At 40.1% G+C, this 21,919-nt stretch overlaps 2 protein-coding genes across 7 annotated transcripts in view; one reads left to right on the top strand and one right to left on the bottom strand.

Annotated features, from left to right (window-relative positions):
- Positions 1-21,919, top strand: part of mc4r (melanocortin 4 receptor) — a 47,377-nt gene that overhangs the window by 13,168 nt on the left and 12,290 nt on the right. For 4 of the 5 annotated variants that reach the window (XR_009651288.1, XM_060905612.1, XM_060905610.1 and 1 more), the window contains exons 5-6: positions 13,277-13,372; positions 14,796-14,977. The gene's annotated coding sequence lies outside the window, so the exon portion shown is untranslated. Of the gene's footprint in view, positions 1-9,480; positions 9,699-13,276; positions 13,373-14,795; positions 14,978-21,919 lie in introns of those variants that run through there. The other variant, XM_060905613.1, reaches the window with a different exon arrangement.
- gad3 (glutamate decarboxylase 3) overlaps positions 1-21,919 on the bottom strand; it is a 30,043-nt gene that overhangs the window by 4,070 nt on the left and 4,054 nt on the right. The window contains exons 1-13 of one of the 2 annotated variants that reach the window (XM_060905608.1): positions 20,722-20,787; positions 20,406-20,541; positions 14,988-15,230; positions 14,780-14,870; positions 13,269-13,378; positions 13,042-13,157; positions 10,180-10,259; positions 10,032-10,086; positions 9,707-9,823; positions 9,541-9,605; positions 5,658-5,736; positions 5,426-5,575; positions 938-1,045 (exon numbers count right to left, since the gene is read on the bottom strand). In XM_060905608.1, coding sequence (XP_060761591.1) covers positions 938-1,045; positions 5,426-5,575; positions 5,658-5,736; positions 9,541-9,605; positions 9,707-9,823; positions 10,032-10,086; positions 10,180-10,259; positions 13,042-13,157; positions 13,269-13,378; positions 14,780-14,870; positions 14,988-15,230; positions 20,406-20,541; positions 20,722-20,772 — 1,401 coding nt within the window. In that variant the 5' untranslated portion in view covers positions 20,773-20,787. Of the gene's footprint in view, positions 1-937; positions 1,046-5,425; positions 5,576-5,657; positions 5,737-9,540; positions 9,606-9,706; positions 9,824-10,031; positions 10,087-10,179; positions 10,260-13,041; positions 13,158-13,268; positions 13,379-14,779; positions 14,871-14,987; positions 15,231-20,405; positions 20,542-20,721; positions 20,788-21,919 lie in introns of those variants that run through there. The other variant, XM_060905609.1, reaches the window with a different exon arrangement.

Below are 21,919 nucleotides of genomic sequence, written 5' to 3'. Positions count from 1 at the left end.
AAGCTAATGCAACAAATTAATTTACAAAATGTAACTAGCTAGGTAAGCTCTTATGGACTAATTTGCAAAACTTTACTAAAGTGATTATCTATCTATCCATCATCAAAATATTATAGAAAACTTAACTAGCTAGCTGATTTACTGAGCTAATTTAGAAAATTAAATTAGCTAGTTAATTTTAAAACTCAACTGTTCAGCTAAGATAAAAAAAATCTTTTAATAATTAATTAAACTTCAAGCTGACAGACTGATCTTTAGATTTGCTGGTTCATTTTTATGAAGAAATAAATAAAGAGTACTCTGAAGGTCAATCTGAAAATTGACCTAACTGATCTAAGTTGTTGTTTGTTTGTTTGTTTTTCTTGCAAATTTCCCCCTTTTTTAAAGAGCACAAGTATATCATTTCAATATTGCTTGAGTGAAAGACAAATAATCCTGAACCATCCTTAAACACAATAACAAAGTGCAAATATTTTCCAGCCCTGAAGAAAGGACAGATATGGAGATATTTCAGGGAAATGCAGGATTAGTGGAAGTCGAGTTGCCATGGTTTCCTGCTTCGTCGGCACAAACCCTGAGCCAGGTCTCACACTGCACAGTGTCGGTGCAAGTAGTGTGCTCCAAATGTGTAACGCCTAGATGATATTCTAGACCTGTATGATACTCAGGCTGCATCACAGGGCAGTTAAACACACTCGGGGGAATGTGCTATCTGCCCTCTTCTGCATACATGACCTCACACATGCCTGCGATTGGCTACTTTTGCTGTGAATGAGATGGGAAGAAGAGTATGCCCCTCCCACCCAAAGAGCACAGCCAGTTTTTACTCTCTTGACAGCTGTAGCAAGAAATTAAGATCAACTCGCTATTCGTAACTTGTCCTGTCCCATTATTCGCACAAAAAAATTACACATATCACATATATTTGGTCACTTACTTTGCTTTGGAAGACCAGCTGAAAATCTTTTCTGCTCTTCAGCTTGTAGTAAAGATACTCAGCATTCTCCAGGCAGTGGTTGATCTGCGATTCAAAACCTTCTGATCCCTGCAAAGCATTCAGTCAATATTTAACATCAGTATTTCCAGTCACATTTACACATTTGCAGCCATAACCTCCAGCAGGGAGATATCAAAACTTTGCTTCCATTTCCTGTAAATGTTGTAAACCGAGTGAATATTAATAAGCATTTGTGTTACTGCATGATCTCTAACGTTCCTGGATTCTCGCTCATGGGGTTCTGTATGTGAAACAGAAATTACCGTAAGGAAAACGTTACCAAGGCACAGCATGTGAAACATAACAATCAGCACATTAGATGATCAGAAAGTATGCTCAAGGACAGAAGGCTTTGTGCGTGACTTGGGGAAAAAAAAAAAAAGACTGCCCTGGTTCAATTGCTTTATTTTTCAATCCAGGAGTCAGTACATGTTCAAATAAAAGCTGCATTAATGCTCAAAATGTGCAACTTGAGTTCTAACAGCTGTTTTGTACGATTCAAGCCTTCTTAAGAACATAACCTTGTGAATCATTTCTGAGATCTCATCTCATCTCATTATCTCTAGCCGCTTTATCCTTCTACAGGGTCGCAGGCAAGCTGGAGTCTATCCCAGCTGACTACGGGCGAAAGGCGGGGTACACCCTGGACAAGTCGCCAGGTCATCACAGGGCTACAGTAAATAATACAACTACTAAATACAGTAAATAGTCCTTGTACACACCGCAACTGAAGTAATCCATAATATTAAATAGTAAATAATACAAATAAAAATTATTCTATCCACATTCACTGGAGATGAGCAATCATGTGCTCTGATTGGCTACTCTACTACTAGGATGTCAGCTCATATACCGTGGGTAGCAGTGGCGGCTGGTAGTCTTTCAAACAGGGGAGGCTGGTCGGTTACGATATTTCCAGATTTTAAAAGAAAAAAGAAAAAACACATCAATTTTGCCCATACTCTTGCCTCTGATCTGGCTGATTGTTGGCAGGGTCACAAACTGTGAAATAACAGGTTCTTTTGGCCCATTAGCCTACTGTCCAATATACATGATGGTGGTGTTGGGGGGGAGGGGTATATTTTTACATTTTATATTTTAAAATTGTGGCATGTTGTTTAAAAATTGATCATTATTGAAAGCAGCTCTTTGTCAGGAACCTCAGCAGTAACAGCAGAGTGTTCTGGAATAGGCACAAGCACTGACCTTGGGGAGCCAAACATAGAGCTGGGGGCCACACATTTCATTCAATGACACTTTCCCTATATTTTACTTATTTTGACTGAGAAATGTTTTATTGACAATTTTGATAACCCTTCACTTTTAATCCAGGTCTGTAGTGTGAAATGTTCTCAGCTGTGTTTTTGTTTAAAAATGTTTTCCAAATTGTAGCTGTGTTTAATTCATATCCAGAAAAATATATATTCCAATATAATATACTCAGCATAAACATTTTAAATAGATTCTATATTTTTGGTCCATCCATGACATATTACTAAAGTAGCCTATTTACTGTTGTTGATGTGGGTCACTTGCTGTTAGTCAATTCACTTTCTCGTACCAGGAGAGCTGAAAGGAACGAGTATTATTCCCTACCTTTTTCACCAAGTCAATTTGAGGCATTGGTCTACCCTGCTCTTTAATTTTAATTTTTTCCTCGAAAGGAAGACTGGCAAATGGCTTCGCCAAAATTAAATCAGCAATGCTTGGCATCCGTGCGCAGCTTTCTTGCTAGCTGACTAGCCCCCTCAAGTTCAAGTTCAGTCACTCAAATAAACGACATTTCTGGAACTAAGATAGCAAACTTGACAACACTATATTTACACTTTATTTACAATGAAAATATATACAAACTAAAAAAGCTGGTAGAAACCGTATGTAATGAATGAAATCGAAATGTAAGCTGATCTCTTACAATACACCACACCACTTGGGAATCCGCACGGGACTGAACTGAAATTCACCGCTGCCTGTCTATATTTGAAACGAGCTGTCAATCAAAGAAAATATCCGGCCGCTTTCACCAATCACCAGTCTCCTCGCGGAAAGCTTTGCCATGTCCCTCCCATGTGAGGCTGGGAGTCCGTGGGCGGGCGTTTTCGCAGTATTTGTCCAATAACCATCTTGCATTTTGATATTGAAAAGCGCAGAGCTCCAAAATGCCATTGAAGTCCACTGAGGCTGGGCTGCATCGCGCTGTCATGAGGGGGAAAAACTCATGCACACATTAGGCGAACTGGGGAAAGTTATAACGGAATGATTTCGCACTGTAGTTGGGTTGAGCACATATATTTCTATGATTCTGGATCTGAAATAGCAATGTTATAAGGTCGGCTATAACATAAGCCTAGCGCAATTCATCCTACACGATGTTCGTCATTTTTAGAGGAGGCTGAGCCTCCCTCGTTGTCTTAGAGCAATCGCCTGTGGTGGGTAGAGAAAAACAAAATGGCAGAGCGTGTTGCTGAACCAACCGAGGACGAAATAAAAACTCTACTCGAAAACAAAACCACAAAAATACACACACAAAAAAAAGCAACAAAATATGGAATAAAAGTATTTGATGGTAAGAATATATCTTTTTTTATTTTTCAAGGATTATTATTATTATCATCATCGCGTTTTTCACAAATTGCTCCTGTCATTTCGCCGGTTTGTTTACATTCTAAGCGTAAATGATTTTGTCAGACGTTTTGTATAAAGTTTTTATTGATCAAATTTGCAAAAAATAAAAATAAAAGTGCTCCGTTTCTCAAAATCCAGTGAATATGGATAGAATAAAACAGTTATTCCACTTAATCTCGTCATACATGGATTATAGCCGACTCGGTGCTACGCGCCTCGTCAGCTATCAGCTCATGTACGATTCGATTTCATGGAATAACTGTTAAATAGCCCTATTCCATCCACAGCTGTAATAATGCGTACAGTATTGTGTCAAGAACTGAATAACTAAGTAAAGAGAAACGACATCCATCATTACTTTAAGACATGACGTGACTTTTCATTAAAAAAAAAAAGAAAAAACATTGAATTACATTGTGTGGCCAAACTTAATGACTGCTACTGTTCTGTCGTATTGTAGAAACATCTTTAAATATAAAAATAATCAGAATTACAGTTTAGAGTTTTCATTCTAAGCTGCGATTTAGCATTCCAAGTCCTGCCTTTCTTGTATTCTAGTTTCTTATTTGTTTGTTGTTTTTTTTCCAGGTCCTTTGCATTCCCACCTGACAACCAAATAAATAAATAAATAAATAAAAATGGCAGTTTCTTATTTGGGGCGGCACGGCGGTGTAGTGGTTAGCGCTGTCGCCCCACAGCAAGAAGGTCCGGGTTCGAGCCCCGTGGCTGGCGAGGGCCTTTCTGTGTGGAGTTTGCATGTTCTCCCCGTGTCCGCGTGGGTTTCCTCCGGGTGCTCCGGTTTCCCCCACAGTCCAAAGACATGCAGGTTAGGTTAACTGGTGACTCTAAATTGAGCGTAGGTATGAATGTGAGTGTGAATGGTTGTCTGTGTCTATGTGTCGGCCCTGTGATGACCTGGCGACTTGTCCAGGGTGTACCCCGCCTTTCGCCCCTAGTCAGCTGGGATAGGCTCCAGCTTGCCTGCGACCCTGTAGAAGGATAAAGCGGCTAGAGATAATGAGATGAGATGAGTTTCTTATTTGTTTGTTATGTTTTATGAATTTTTACTCCTAAATGGAGCAAAGTTAAACTTTCATGCTAATCCAGCCATCAACGTCATCATGCTAGTCACCTTGCAGATCGCAAACAGGTGCATTTGTGGCGGTGATGTTTTGACTAGTGTTTTTTTAATGCTTTATTGTAGCGACAATGCATTTAAAATGAATTTAAGTCCTGATTGTGATAAATAAAGGTCAGGTTAGGATAAGTAGTGAGCAGAGCTAGGCTCTTTTTGACTTGCTGTGCCAGTGGGTTTGGGCTTGTCAGATTTACATGCATTAGTTTAAAGAATGTTTTGCGAATGAAATTTGTAAACTGAACGTATTATTATTTTTTTTTTTTAGCCCAAACTGTAAATTCACGATCTATGGAGCATGAATTGAACTAGCTAGAGGGAAGCAAGAGTTTGAGAGCTTTTTTATGGGTGTAAACAAGGTTTTATAAAGTAACCAGACTCTTAGGGCAAAATCAGTCATCTGCTCATCTGTTTTAGTTCACACGGAAAGACTAGAAAAGTCGACATGCAGAGTTTCTTCTTATCTTTTCTGAGAATGTTCATTTTAAGTCCATTTTAATGTAAACAGGCTTTACAATGTACATCTCTGGTCTAGATAAATTAGATTATTTATTAGTGCTGAGACCTCTCCTGTCTGGTTCTTTAATATAAATCATCACTTCATAAATCAATCAGTATTTTTCTAGTACTTTTTTTATTTTCAGGGGAAAGAGAATGCCTTGGGGTACCTTAGCCTTCCACATGAGCCAGAGCTTAAAGACGTCAACGTGCCTCCCACACTGGATGGTCTTGTCTCCGGTGTCGTAAGACATGTCATAATGCTTGTCGGTTTGGAAGAGATACTCGGCACATTGCTTATTGCACGCCTCCAACAGACCCTGACATCAACACAGAGCTGGGTAAATCATCTAATTCAAAGTGTGGCTGATTCAGGTTTCCAGTAAATGTGAGCTGACTGACCTTCTGTCGCACCAGGATGGCGGAACATTGCAACGGGGCGCCCATCATCTTGTGGGGATTCCAGGTGACGGAAGAAGCCCTGAAGAGATACAGAAGAATCAGCAAGACTGACATGAATGTGTGATTTTTAATTATTTTTAATAGTTTCAAGTCCGGGTGGCACGGTGGTGTATTGGTTAGCACTGTCGCCTCACAGCAAGAAGGTTCTGGGTTCGAGCCCAGCGGCCGATGAAGGCCTTTCTGTGCGGAGTTTGCATGTTCTCCCCGTGTCCGCGTGGGTTTCCTCCGGGTGCTCCGGTTTCCCCCACAGTCCAAAGACATGCAGGTTAGGTTAACTGGTGACTCTAAATTGAGCGTAGGTGTGAATGTGAGTGTGAATGGTTGTCTGTGTCTATGTGTCAGCCCTGTGATGACCTGGCGACTTGTCCGGGGTGTACCCCGCCTTTCGCCCGTAGTCAGCTGGGATAGGCTCCAGCTTGCCTGCGACCCTGTAGAAGGATAAAGCGGCTACAGATAATGAGATGAGATGAGTTTCAAGTCCGGGTGGCACGGTGGTGTAGTGGTTAGCGCTGTCGCCTCACAGCAAGAAGGTTCTGGGTTCGAACCCAGTGGCCGATGAAGGCCTTTCTGTGCGGAGTTTGCATGTTCTCCCCGTGTCCGCGTGGGTTTCCTCCGGGTGCTCCGGTTTCCCCCACAGTCCAAAGACATGCAGGTTAGGTTAACTGGTGACTCTAAATTGAGCGTAGGTGTGAATGTGAGTGTGAATGGTTGTCTGTGTCTATGTGTCAGCCCTGTGATGACCTGGCGACTTGTCCAGGGTGTACCCCGCCTTTCGCCCGTAGTCAGCTGGGATAGGCTCCAGCTTGCCTGCGACCCTGTAGAACAGGATAAAGCGGCTACAGATAATGAGATGAGATGAGTTTCAAGTCCACAATGCTTCATGTTTCCTCCAAATTCCAAACTCGATAAACAGTACACTTGTTCAAACCAAAAAAAAAAAATTAAGGTCATCTGTCCTTTTTTGTGTAATTTCTACTTTAATGAATCTCCTTCCAAAAGCATTTTAAACAGAAAGAAGCATGACTCATTGAATGAGGCTTTTAATTTTTTGCCCTGTTCCACCTGAATGACTCAGCTCTTCTCTAGCTTGACATTTTACATCAGATAAAATATGGGTCATGATTGTCAAGAGAAAAAAGATCTTTAGAAAAGTAACGTCCCATAGATTCAACCAGGTCACATACACATTCATATAAATGTCCTGAACAAGGTCGTGACGTTGCGAGCTTGCTTATGAAGACCTTATAAAACATGTCTGCTATAGACAGTGTGTCTGAAAGGTGTATTATTATCTGGTAGAAGGTCAAAGCGTATTTTCCTTTTTTATTTTTTTTCCATACGGTGAATCCAGACAAGCCACAAGATGTTTATTATGGCATTAATACCTGAAGCAGAAAAATATGAATATGAATGATAGATTATGATCATGAGGACCAAATGGGAGCAAATGTTTATTACTAACGGAGACTTTCTTGATTCTTTTTACATGAAGAGTGCGGGTCCATTTACATTCGGAGCGCAGGTTGATTTGCAATAAGGGTGGCAGCTGTGCTCAAGAGTGTACACTACTTTGCAAAAGTCCTCAGGTGTGCTCGAGCAGGATTTGCCAGCAGTAGTATTTTAAGCACGACAAATCAAGCGCTTAACACTTTTCATAGAAGAAGTCGCCATGACGACACAAAACAGGCTATAACTACTTTAAATTGCCTTATTAATGGATCTCAACTGACAATTAATATGTTTAGCGTTAAAAGGTGACTGTTGTCTCTGGAGTTTTTATTTTTTAAAGCAAAGAAATTATGTACCTTCACAAATTTTATGAGATACACTATATGTTCAAAGGTTTGCACACCCACACTCATATATGTTCTTGATGAACATCCCGTTACAGATTTATTCCCCTTTGATGTTATAACCTTCAGCCATGACCTGAAGGTTAGAGAACCAGCCTTTGGCCTAAAGGGTTGCTGGTTCGATTCCCAGACCGGCAGAAAAAATGTGGAGGGAGTTGAGTGACGGAACTCCCCCCACAGGACTTTCCCCTCCCTCTGTATCAGGGCTGAAGTGCCCTTGAGCGAGGCACCGAACCCCCAACTGCTCCCCAGGTGCTGTAGCATAGCTGCCCACTGCTCTGGGTATGTGTGTGTGCTCATTGCTCACTTGTGTGTTCACTGCTTCAGATGGGTTAAATGTAGAGGTGGAATTTCAGTGTACATGTGACAGATAAAACCTTCTTCTTCTAATAAGCTCCACTCTGAGGTCTGGGAAGGCTTTCCATTAGATTTTGGGGTGTGGTTGTGGGGATTTGTGTTCATTCAGTGACAAGAGCATTGGTGAAATCAGGCACTGATGTTTGGTGAGGAGATCTGGGGTGCAGTCGGTGTTCCAGTTCATAACAGTGAGGTTGAGTTCAGTCAGGGCTCTGTGCAGGACACTCGAGTTCTTCCACTCCAAATTTAACACATCATGTCTTCATGGAGCTCGCTTTGTGGACAGAAGTATTGTCATGCTGGAACAGGCTTGGGCCTCTTAGTTCCAGTGAAGGCAAACTGTAATGCTACAGCTTCCAAAGACGTTCTAATTCACACAATTGTATTGCATCCAGCTTTGTGGCAGCAGCGTGGGGAAGAACCACATACAGGTGTGATGGTCAGGTGTCCACATACTTTTGACCATATAGTCGAATTACACTCCAATGGACAGTATGTTTGAATACATTACTTGAAAAGAAAAGCTTCTAAATGGATATAGATACTAGGATCTGGGGAATAAAGGTGGGATGACCAGGATCCCACAGGACACAAAGGGAGGTTTGTACTTTCGTGCGGGGGAGTGATTGGATCTCGGACAAAGAAAGACAATATACGTGAACGTGAACGTATGGCGATCCATGTATAGTGTTCCTTCATTCATCTTTAGTAACTGTCTGGTCAGGGTCATGATGGTTTAAATTCGGTGACAAGTTCATTTACATTTTGGGAAGTAGAACCAACTACGTTTGTAGACTGATTTTATGAACTGGAGTGATGTAGCTGAGGTCGAGATTCTGTCAGAGCCGGAATTCACACGCCGCGCTGATACGCTGATATTTCTACATGCGGGAATTTTTCAGTATTTTTCCAGTGGTTTATTGGTAGAGTTCATATTTAAAGCCACACCCACTTTAAAATCTGAATATAGGTACAAATACTTGGCGCATTAAACAGATACAGAGTGTGTCATTGCATTGCTTCCTGAATGTATTATTCTCAAATAGTACATAACTATGTCATGATATACAGTATGAACAGTTATTCCATTGTAGTCCTGCTTTGTATTACATACTGACATATTACATACTACATAACTTACTGTAAAATATGTTTTAAAGGCCTTCAGTCCTTCATTAAGTAAAATGAATTGCCTAAAATAGTTAAATGTTCTGGCAGCACGGTGGTGTAGTGGTTAGCGCTGTCGCCTCACAGCAAGAAGGTCCTGGGTTCGAGCCCCGGGGCCGGCGAGGGCCTTTCTGTGTGGAGTTTGCATGTTCTCCCCGTGTCCGTGTGGGTTTCCTCCGGGTGCTCCGGTTTCCCCCACAGTCCAAAGACATGCAGGTTAGGTTAACTGGTGACTCTAAATTGAGCGTAGGTGTGAATGTGAGTGTGAATGGTTGTCTGTGTCTATGTGTCAGCCCTGTGATGACCTGGCGACTTGTCCAGGGTGTACCCCGCCTTTCGCCCGTAGTCAGCTGGGATAGGCTCCAGCTTGCCTGCGACCCTGTAGAAGGATAAAGCGGCTAGAGATAATGAGATGAGATGAGATGAGATGAGTTAAATGTTCTTACTTCTCAATGCCCTGCAGTTTGATCTTGTGCTTCTTGGACAGCAGTAATCCGCCTCCCCAAGCCGCCTGTAAGAGTGAAAAGCTGCCTGTGATAAACATCAATGCTACACATGTTCCTTACTGTGTTCTTCAGCATGTATGGAGAATGATATAGATCAGGTAAGTACATCAACATGCATCCACAGGCCACATTTTTCACAGATGTTGGCGATGTCCGTGACAGGATCGAAGGCGCCGTAAACTGTAGTTCCTGCCGTGGCGTTGACGTAGAACGGTACCAGACCCTGTGGAGACAGATCGGGGTTCTTCAGCTCGTGACAAGTCATTGCTAAGTCTTAATTATCCAACAGGATGATAATAATAACGTCTGTAATGTCACTGTACATGTCATGGGCACAAATAATGCAGTGATAACATTCCAGCGCTAGCAATGAAGTAAAAACCCAACATAGCTTCTCCTCATTGTTCGCCATGTTAACATGTTTGACCCACCTTGGCCTTTGCTGCGATGATGCTGGATTCCAGTTCTGTCGGAATCATTTTGCCCCTTACAAACAGACATAAGCAGTGCCTCGTTAGCATTTATACTGTGGATACGAGCCCACGCACAGAACATCACAGGCACCGATCCGATTCTTACCTTTCATCACACTTCACGGCGATGACGTTGTCACTGCCGATCCCGAGAACCGCCGCAGACTTCTTGATCGAATAATGGCTCTAATGGGGAAAGAAGAAACAGGGCAGACATGATCAGCATCTTCTTCAGTTGCTTTCACATCAGTGCACATACACTACCGTTCAAAAGTTTGGGGTCACCCAGAGAATTTTGTGTTTTCCATGAAAAGTCACACTTTTATTTACCACCATAAGTTGTAAAATGAATAGAAAATATAGTCAAGACATTTTTCTGGCCATTTTGAGCATTTAATCGACCCCACAAATGTGATGCTCCAGAAACTCAATCTGCTCAAAGGAAGGTCAGTTTTATAGCTTCTCTAAAGAGCTAAACTGTTTTCAGCTGTGCTAACATGATTGTACAAGGGTTTTCTAATCATCCATTAGCCTTCTGAGGCAATGAGCAAACACATTGTACCATTAGAACACTGGAGTGAGAGTTGCTGGAAATGGGCCTCTATACACCTATGGAGATATTGCACCAAAAACCACACATTTGCAGCTAGAATAGTCATTTACCACATTAGCAATGTATAGAGTGGATTTCTGATTAGTTTAAAGTGATCTTCATTGAAAAGAACAGTGCTTTTCTTTCAAAAATAAGAACATTTCAAAGTGACCCCAAACTTTTGAACGGTAGTGTAACCAAACATGCGCTAAAGTAGAACAGAACAACACAAGAGAACGGACTGGAACAATATAGCAAAGTAGCATCACAATTCGAGTGCTGCAATGAAACATGAGAATTTACTTCCACTCTGTGTGTTGAAGCGAATTGAACGTAATAAAATAAAGTAGAATAGCAGAGAATAGAACAGAACATATTACATATTAAAAAGCAAATAAAATGGGAATAGTATAGAGCAGAATAGGACAAAACAGAATAACAGAAAAAAATAGTAGGGTAAAAAATAGTCATTAAAATAAAAATAGAACAGGACAGGACTTAGCAGCAGGACAGAATAAAACACAATAGAATAGAACAGTATGTAATAATATCATCACAAGTCCGTAATGCAGTGACATCAGAAGTTTACCTGTGTCTGCAGAAATAAACTGAAAGTAATAAAATATAATAAACCGTATAGAACAGAATAGGTCATATTGAATAGAATTGAGTTGAATTAAAGAACTAATTCATTAAGAATAATAACAGAATGGGACAGAATATAGAGCAAAATAGACTATAACTTAATAGAGTTCAACAATAAAATTGAATACAGTATGAAAATTAAAAAAGAATAGGAGAACAGAACAGAACTGTGTAGAATTGAATAGAACTATACGTAATAATAGCAGCATCACACAAGTCAGTAATGCAATCTGCATGACATGAGAAGTTTAGCACTAGTGTGTGTAGAAATGAATAGAATTTAACACGATATAAAATGGATCTGTGTAGAACAGAACACAACAGAGTAGGAAATATAAGCAGAATGATGGTAGATTAGAAGCGATTAGAACAGAAGAAATATAACAGAAGATATGAAAATAGAATAGAATATGACGAAGTAGAATAAAAATAGAATCGCGTACAGTAGCTGCGAGGTGAGGATATTAAAAAACAGTAAAATGAAATTGTAGAAATTGTTGTTAATCAGGTTATACAGTACAGATCAGGTTAATCGGTAAAAGACGAGAGGGAGGTGTTACCTCCGAGAATATCACAGCGCTGATTTGGGCTGTTGCTGTTACTTAGCAACCAGTTAACACTGCATGGCGGGAATGTCTTTCAGCCAATCAGATTGCATTGTTTACTAACTGGTGATAAATAAAACAACATATATCCTGATAATTAGTGCTTGATAATTAGAATGGTTTATGCATATAGCTGTCATAAGGATAAACAGAGTGCCGTGGATATTATTGCGAATCTCCGGCTCGCTATATGAGGTGGATACTGAAGCACCGAGTAGAAGAGCGTGATCAGTTTACGCTGACTCTCATGAGGTATTCCTGAACGTCTGATTTCATAAATGTCAGTAGAATATCCTGGTGTAGAAGGAGCTCTGTGGCCTGGCGGAATTAATGTCAGGCAAATATTAATTAATGAAGCATTTATAAAGGCAGAGAAAATATATAAGTAATCTGGCATGTGGGTCAGGGTGGGGGTGACGGAGTGTGCACTCCGAACAAGTGAGAGCAGGAGTGAGAGAGTGCCTGTTCACAACAGAGGAAAAGTCTGACAAAATGAGCTCATCCTCCAACCAAAAAGATAAACATGACAATGTTTTAAACCATCGTAAATTTAATTATGGTGATCTTATTTAACTATCATAAGAGCATGGTTCTAGTGTGCTTTTGCATAATATTACGACTGTGTAGAATAAAATATAATAAAATAGGAGAATAAAATGGATTAGAATACAATAAAAATAGAATAGAACAGAATAGAATTGGGCAATAAGATTGATAGAAGAATAACAATAAACCAGAATAGAATAGAATAGAATAGAATAGAATAATGCAATAAAATGGATTATAATTAGACAGAAAACAAAATGGCTCAGAGTATAACCATGAAAATAGAAAACAGAAATATACAAGATAGGATAAAAATAGAGTAGACTATAACAAGAAAATAACTTAAAATAGAACAATATAATAGGATAAACTAGAATAAGAATAGAATATAATGAATGAAATATCATGGAACAAAATAGAACATAAAGCAAAATAAAATAGAATAGAACAATAAAATAGGATTAAAGTAGGATAAACAGAATAGAATTGGCTGTAACAGCACAAAACCGAACAGAACAATAAAATGAATTAGAGTCCAGAGTATAGAATCAAACAGGACAATAGAATTGTGTACACTCACGTGTGCGGAGGTAAAGAGGGCGAGGCGAGGTAGCGCATGCATGCCTTCAGTCTTCACTTTTGGGAAGTAGTGATACCTGGCCAGCAGGATGCTGTAGAGATTTGATATCGTACCACCTGAGAAACAACAAGATAAAAAAATAAGACTTTTCAGTCATAGAAAATAAACAATCTGACATTGTAACTTTTTATATTTAATAAATCAGTGGTAATTTATTGTGATGTTACCTGGGCAGAAGATTCCGTCTCCCTGTTCAGACCAGCCGATGATGGACCGCATTTTCTTCAGAATGACTTCCTCCATCAGAATAAACACTGGAGCAACCTCAAAGGTGAAGCTGCAAACACACAGTCATGTATTTCAGACAAGATATTCAATAAAAGACAATGGAACAGTTTGGGATTCTTTGGAATTTTTAACTTCCCCAGACCATATATTCCCAAGACCCTACATTCCCAAAACTCTACATTAACAAACATTTATATGCTTAAGGCTCTACATTCTGAAGCCTCTACATTCTGAAGACCCATATTCCAAAGACCCTACATTCCCAAAACTCTACATTCCCAAAAGTTTATATTCTCAAGACCCTGCATTCCTAAAACTCTACATTCTCAAAAGTTTGTCTTCTCAAGGCTCTACATTCTGAATCCTCTACATTCCCAAGACCCAGTATTCCCAAAACCTTACATTCCCAAGCCCTTCCATCCCCAAGACCCTATGTTCCTAAGACCTATATTCCAAAGACCCTACATTCCCAAAAGTTTATATCCTCAAGACTCTACCTTCCCAGGACCTTACATAGCAAAGACCTGACATTCCCAAGACCCTATGTTTCTAGGACCCATATTCTCAAGGGCCCATGTTATGGTGGTGTAGTGGTTAGCACGGTCACCTCACAGCAAGAAGGTTCCGGGTTCGAACCCAGTGGCCGGCGAGGGCCTTTCTGTGCGGAATTTGCATGTTCTCCCCGTGTCCGCGTGGGTTTCCTCCGGGTGCTCCGGTTTCCCCCACAATCCAAAGACATGCAAGTTAGGTTGACGTGGGGCGGCCTTGGGCTGAGGTGCCCTTGAGCGAGGTACCGAACCCCTGACTGCTCCCCGGGCGCTCTGGTGTGGCTGCCCACTGCTCTGGGTGTGTGTGCGTGTGTTCACTGCTTCAGATGGGTTAAATGCAGAGGATGAATTTCAATGTGCTTGAAGTGTGCATGTGACGAATAAAGGTTTCTTCTTCTTCTTCTTCTTCTTCAAACTCTATATTCCCAGGATCCTATGTTTGTAAAACCTATATTCCCCAAACCCTATGCTTCTAGAACCTATAGTCCTAACACCCTGTTTGAAAGATCTTTATTCCCAAAACCCTATGGTCCTAGGATCTGTAGTTCCATAGCTCCCATATATGTTAAGGATGTTATGTTTTGAGGGCTCCATACCTTCGGGACCTGAAGGAACTTCCTAATATGATGTCTGAGGTCATGAGATCACTAATAGTTCTACCTAATTTACTCGCATATTGACTCCTTTATCAATGTTATATCTGATCAGTCCGTTCCTTTATAATGGGAAGGTTAAAAACATTGATTGCAGTTAATTATCATGATTATGTGATAAATATTAAATAGGGCCATGGACACTGGTTTCAATGCTTTTCAAAAATAAGATAATCATATAGACCAATTTATGAATCATTAGAGCTAATTGTAATCTAGTGCTAATCTAGAGCATGGTTAAAATCTTACATGTTTGTGTTTGCAGTTGATGTGAGCCATTCTCCTGCCAGTCCAATGATGTCCAGTCCACTTGAGAGCTGGTTGAAGAATCGTGGATGACCTGGAGGTTAAGAATAAAAAAAGGAAGGTCAGGACAGGATCTCTGGACTAGTGTGCTGAATGCGGTATAGAATCTACGAAAGAGAGGTTTAGCATTATGTCCTGCAGGTGTGTAAACCTGTTTTAACTCCATATTTCAGTGTGTTCCTGCAGTCGACCAGCAGCTGCTCGAGGTTGTCTGGTTGTTCTGGCAGCTCCAGGCTGAAACCATCCACTCCTTCCTTCAACTGGTGTGGATGGTGAAAGTCCAACACTTTGGAGCTGCGGTTCATTGACTTGTTAATGTACGCTAGCAGGATGTTCAGCAGCTCCTGCAGGAAGTGTTTGGTCACCTCTTTGCCATTCTCTACAGGAAGGAGATCTAAGCGAAGTACAGAGAACTTTACATTAATTTCCAGGTTTTTGTAATCTGTTGGTACTTAAACACAAAGACTAAAAGTATCTTTCACCACACATTCAATAACAAGTTCAGATCTAAAGAGGAGCCAAGAGAACTTGGGGTTCTTGGACAGGTTCCACCATGCTGACAGACAGTGTTGTTTGGTTAATCATGAACCCAAAGTGTAAATTCCTGCCCTGAAGATGTCCGAAAAGTTAAAAAATAATTTTCTGACATCTTCAGTTAAATCTTTAAAGCTTTGTTTCAAATCGCTGACACTGGAGACTCCTTCCATAAAAATTAATCACACTTCAAAACACCTTCTGTCTAATCAGAATCCAGAATTCAGCAGCACTGAATAATAATAATAATAATAATAATAATAATAATAATAATAATAATAACAACAACAACAATGTTAGCAACATCATGAAGTTGTCACCCCTATTAGATCTTCTTGGTGAGCAACCTTGTATGTCAGTCATAAGGATATTTCAATCTTCAGCCAAAGGGCTTCACCGATTCTCCTGAAGGTTGAGACACTCCCTGTTATTTAAACGCTGGAACATCAGACTAATGGAAAAGACCTTGTGATGGATGTGTACACACATTATGTCTAGATACCAGGGAGTGCCCCACTGTTCAGTACTCTCTCAAAAAAGGTACGCCTTTGCCTGTCACTATGGTGGTTTTATCTATTGTACATCTCTCTTTCATCTGCGAACACGAACATAGTGTTCACTGTACACAAAAAACACTCAATTCACTTCCAAAATGAAAGACAGAAAGCTGTAGCCTGAAGAGTACCACCCCACTGAGTGCATAGAACTGAGTAGAACATGGGCAATTCCATGTAAATGTCAACCTCACCATGCAAAAATAAAGCATCCCAAATTTCAAACTAAATAAATAAATACATACATAAATAAATATTTTGATCACCTAATATGTCACTGTCAGTCTTTCTTTCTTATAATGTAAAACCCAAGCTAAAATCAACTTTGATCATGTACAATTCTATATTATTGCCACAAGCCACAGAAATGTATGCTAAAATCCACAAAACAGCAAAACAATAGCCATCCTAAATATTATTTAAGAACTTTGATAATTTTAGCTGATATTTAGAGAGTTTTTCAAAGGGTTATGGTGGTTAAATTGCTGATTTTCTAAACATATGCCATGTCTATTTCAGACACGTCACATCCATAACGGAATTTCGTCACATCCATAACGCTGACTTTTCCTTCCGAAACTCTGCATGAAATACAAAATATTTTAAACAAAGATTTTTTAATATTCACCTTGGACCCCTCTATCAAATGGATATCTCCATTTCGACATTAGGTTTACAATTTCACGGAGTTTGATAAAAATGTACAGTCACCCAAGAAAAGTGATACTTTTTCTGTCACATCCATAACGCATCTTTTATTGGCATTTTCTGGCATGCCCTAGATGTACTATGGGAATTGTTCTTGTTCTATCACTTCTCCAGTATGGTACAGCCTTAAAATATTCAACACCTGTTTAAATACTGGGAGACAATAAAACATGCACTGGGTCATGTGTTGCCATTTTGAGTTCAAGTATCACATCCATAACGCTGGAATTGCTCACATACAGTTCTTAGGATTAGGCGTGGCCTTTGTGCTTGTCAGTCATAAAGAAGGACATTTACTCTTTACTCTTTTGAGGAGGTGTGGCCTTTGTTTTTCATCTCATCTCATTATCTGTAGCCGCTTTATCCTGTTCTACAGGGTCGCAGGCAAGCTGGAGCCTATCCCAGCTGACTACGGGCGAAAGGCGGGGTTCACCCTGGACAAGTCGCCAGGTCATCACAGGGCTGACACATAGACACAGACAACCATTCACACTCACATTCACACCTACGCTCAATTTAGAGTCACCAGTTAACCTAACCTGCATGTCTTTGGACTGTGGGGGAAACCGGAGCACCCGGAGGAAACCCACGTGGACACGGGGAGAACATGCAAACTCCGCACAGAAAGGCCTTCGCCAGCCACGGGGCTTGAACCTGGACCTTCTTGCTGTGAGGCGACAATGCTAACCACTACACCACCGTGCCGCCCGCCTTTGTTTTTGTCATACAGAATCATAAAGGATGAGTTGTGACTTACAGTATGCGCCTATCATTCATAGAGAAGTAGGTGTGGCCTATGAGCCTATCAGTCCCAGTCAAGGAGTTGTGGCCTTTGTGTTTGTCCCAGTGAGGAGGTGTGGCTTCTGTGTCTGTCAGTAATAGATAAGGACACATAGCTTTTGTGCCTGTTTGTCAAGGACTTGCGACTGTGTTTCCTGTTAGACAACGAGGTATGGCGTCAGTCATAGATAAGGAGGTGTGGCCTCTGTCAGTCTTACTGATGTAAGCATAGTTTCTATACATGTCAGTTAAAGTAGAGGAGACGTGGCTTCTAAATCTGTCAGTCCCATTGAAGGAGGTGTGGCCTCCATACCTAGCAATTCAGGTGAAGTGATAATTCATGGGAAGTGAAAGTGAGCACAAACCCCAGCACATCCAGAGCGCCCCTGTCGAACCCTTCAGATATCCTTCCTGTAAGGTAGAATGTACAGTGAGCCGCTTCCTCTCAGGGTCCTGAATCACCCTGAAGAGGTTTATTTCACAATAATAAGCGGATCGCTGTACATTGTCCTGCATTTTACAGAGCTACTTACTAAACGAGATCATCAATGACGGTGTCGCTCACTCCGGCCCTGTCTAGTCCAGAAGGAACGATCTGAAGTGGGCCACCTTGCGCGATAATAGTTGCAAGCTATATACACTATATATAAGCTATATATAGAAGCGATATACGCCCTGGGAATACCGACCTATTTACCAGAAAGAATTCAAAACAGTGAGGAATTGACTGAGAAGAAGTGATTTTTGTTGAACTGCCCATTAAGGCTCAATTAGTCCATAACTTCATTAATAATTGTAATTAAGCAAATCTGGGTAGAAGTTATATGCACTCCAGGTACCCCTACCTTCACACCAGAAATAATCAAAATCAGTGAAGAACTGAGAGAAGAAGCGATTTTCATGAAATGTGGACGACGCCGGACAACACATCATGGCATAAGCTCATCGCTTGTCGGCCGGATGAGCTCATCTCATCTCATTATCTGTAGCCACTTTATCCTGTTCTACAGGGTCGCAGGCGGGCTGGATCCTATCCCAGCTGACTACGGGTGAAAGGCGGGGTACACCCTGGACAAGTCGCCAGGTCATCACAGGGCTGACACATAGACACAGACAACCATTCACACTCACATTCACACCTACGCTCAATTTAGAGTCACCAGTTAACCTAACCTGCATGTCTTTGGACTGTGGGGGAAACCGGAGCACCCGGAGGAAACCCACGCGGACACGGGGAGAACATGCAAACTCCACACAGAAAGGCCCTCGCCGGCCACGGGGCTTGAACCTGGACCACTACACCACCGTGCCGCCCTGCCGGATGAGCTAATAAATAAATAATTTGACACAAAATATTGATTTAAAAATGATTTTATTGCTTCTGCTAAATAAAACAGTCTGTTAGATTGTGTGGTTGGAACTGCATCCATAGCAACTTAAACTCTGGAGCCTTCTGCAGATTAGTCTACTTTGCGTTATATTTAACAGTTATTCCACGAAATCAAGTCATACATGAGCTGATAGCCGACGAGGTGCGTAGCACTGTGTTGGCTATAATCCATGTACAACGAAACTGAGTGGAATAACTGTTTTATTCTATCCACATTCACTGGATTCTGAGAAACAGAGCATTTTTATTTTTTGCAAATTCGATAAATAAAAACTTTATGCAAAATGTCCAACAAAATCGTTTCCGCTTAGAATGTAAACAAACCGGCGAAATGACAGGAGCAATTTGTGAAAAATGTGATAATAATAATAATAATAATAATAATAATAAGTATTGAAAAATAAAAAAGGATATGTTCTTACCAACAAATACTTTAATTCCATATTTTGTTGGGTTTTTTTTTTGTATTTTTGGGGGTTTTGTTTTCAAGTTGAGTTTTTATTTCGTCCTCGATTGGTTCAGTAATGCGCCGCCATTTTGTTTTTCTCTACTCATGGTGTATGAGCTGATATCCTAGTAGTAAAGTAGCCAATCAGAGCGCATGATTGCTCATATCCAGTGAATGTGGAGAGAATAATTCAGGTTAAACACTGCCATAGTCCTGCGTTGTTTTCCTGTCCACGTTTTCTTTTCTTTACTGGGGAAAGTTCAAAATCAAACATTTCATGCTCTCCACATACATTAATATTACAAAGATTATCCATGGCGTTTTCTGATGGAGGAACCTTTTTTTTTTTGCCACAGGGTGTCATGAATGAACTGACGTCGTTAGATTGAGTATTAAAGCAACAAAATTTACTGGACGTCTTTTGACGGATTAATATGGTCCTTCAAGGTCGATGGTCAGAACTGTGTCCAAAGCAAAGGTCTGTTATTGAGAAATAACAAATTGTAGAAAGCTGTAATTGACCAATCAGAATTGAGTATTCAACAAAGCCGTGCAATAAATATGAAGTAAAATTTACATCACTTGTCTCACTTGGGCAACTCAACTACATATCAGCTATCCTTCATATTGATTCCACAAAACATTGACAAAATGATGATTGAATAATTAAAATATTTTTAACCAAGAGTTTTCAAGCATGTAAAACACGAGAGATGGTCATTCAGGTGGGTGACATGAACATTAAGCCCAGAAGAGACGATCTAATTGTGCATCAGTGTAAGCAAACAGATGTAATGTGAGTCCAGTTCAATAAACTGAAGAGTCAACAGTGGAAAGCTCTCTGGATGCTGGTCAAGCATGTCGCTTTTTCTCATTACACCGACACGCTACATCTTCTCTCGCAAATGTTTTGAAGCTGAGATAACGAATAACCTTGAATCCAGGTCGACTTTACACTGATTCTGTGCATATGAAATGAACCTTCGCTGCCTGTTCTTTCCCAAAAGAACATCACCATCCTCCATTTGAGAAATACTGTACAAACACGGTATTACAGACCAGGAGAATCCAGACAGCTGTGTGTTCTAAACCTATGAATGAGCACGACAGAGGTTTTCAGCACTTATTCATCTGGTGTATTGTGACACGCCTCACCTTTGCTGTAAACGCTGCTGAAGTCGTTGGAGCCTCTGTCAGTCTGCTCTGTGTTTTTGAAAGGCGCTCTGTCCTGCTTGCTCCATCTCAGGAGCTCGCTCATATCCTGTCCGATTTCCATTGGGCTTCTCGAATTCTGAAACGGCAACAGACTTTTGTAAAAAAATACAAATTCAATCCTATATTTGAAGTGTTATCTATGTCCTTGCGTCTATAAGCATAAGAAGTCGACTTGTCAACTGAGTCATGAAATCCAAAAAAGCATGACAAATTCAGGCAAGATAAACCTTTGAACAAGCTTCTAATTGGTTCATACCAGCTTTGACTCCACCCTGTGTATGATCACTGCCTCCTCGAGTGAACACATAACCTTGTACTGTTTGTCATTGCAAAAACATTTGTACTTTCGTCAGTCTGAAAGCAGCTCCTGTTCTTTTAGTTCTCCTATTGCTCGCAATTTTACAGTCGAAAAGGAAGTGTATCATACTGTACATATTAACGCAAGTGAATCGTCTTGGGGAAAAGAAACATCTGACAAATGAGTCAATGGAAATTTTCCTAAATTGCACCTTAATTCTACAAACAGCAAGTCAAGTCAAGTCAAGTCAAGTCAAGTTTATTGTCAAATATGCTTTACATGCTCGACATACGGCACAGATGAAATTTCAGTCCTCTCTGACTCACGGTGCAAACAGGCAATGCAATAAATAAAAAAATAGAATAATTGAAAAAAACAAACAATATAAACAGTATAAACACTCTAGATAGGAACTAGACATAGACTAAACACTCAGACAATATAAACAGTGTAAACACTAGATAAGAACTACACACAAACACTCAAACAGACAATATAAACAGTATAAACACTCTAGATATGAACTAGACGTAGACTAAACACACACACATATATATATATATATATATATATATATATATATATATATATATATATATATATATATACACACAATATGACCAATTAGCATTTGTTTATACATTAATAAAGAAAGTGACGAAAGGACTTTCTCCTGCTGTTAGACTGAGACTTTTACTCGTCATGTTTTCCTGTCAGTCTTTCTGACTGATGGAAATGGGTTTAAACATGCAGATATCTTTATCTTCCTTTCTCCAGCTGTTTTTTTAGCACTTATCAGTTTTCCTGCTCATAGCCAGCTGATTAATAGTTTGAGCCTGCTTGAAATTTTGCTGCCTTTTACAAACTTTCAAGGAAGTGTACATTTCGTTTTGTGCCTTAATGAGGATTATGTAGATAAATGAAGTAAAGCATATCAATGATAATGCGACTAAAATCTGTAAAAAAAAATCTTCTGGATGTTTTATTAGGATTTCCAATGAAAACTGAAAAAAAAAATCCATGAAATAAAAATGATAGAACTGTAAAAAGAGATAGAGAGAGAAAGAGTGTGTATGAAGTTCTGCACTCTTCCGTAGGGCCTGATCATGCATCCTTGGCACTCACCTTTTCCCATCTATATGCAGATCACTGAAAT

This window comes from Neoarius graeffei, chromosome 23 (genome assembly GCF_027579695.1).
Source record: "Neoarius graeffei isolate fNeoGra1 chromosome 23, fNeoGra1.pri, whole genome shotgun sequence".
Taxonomy (NCBI): domain Eukaryota; kingdom Metazoa; phylum Chordata; class Actinopteri; order Siluriformes; family Ariidae; genus Neoarius; species Neoarius graeffei.
The sequence above is the reverse complement of the archived record's forward strand: the minus strand, read 5'-3'. Positions and strand labels throughout refer to the sequence as shown.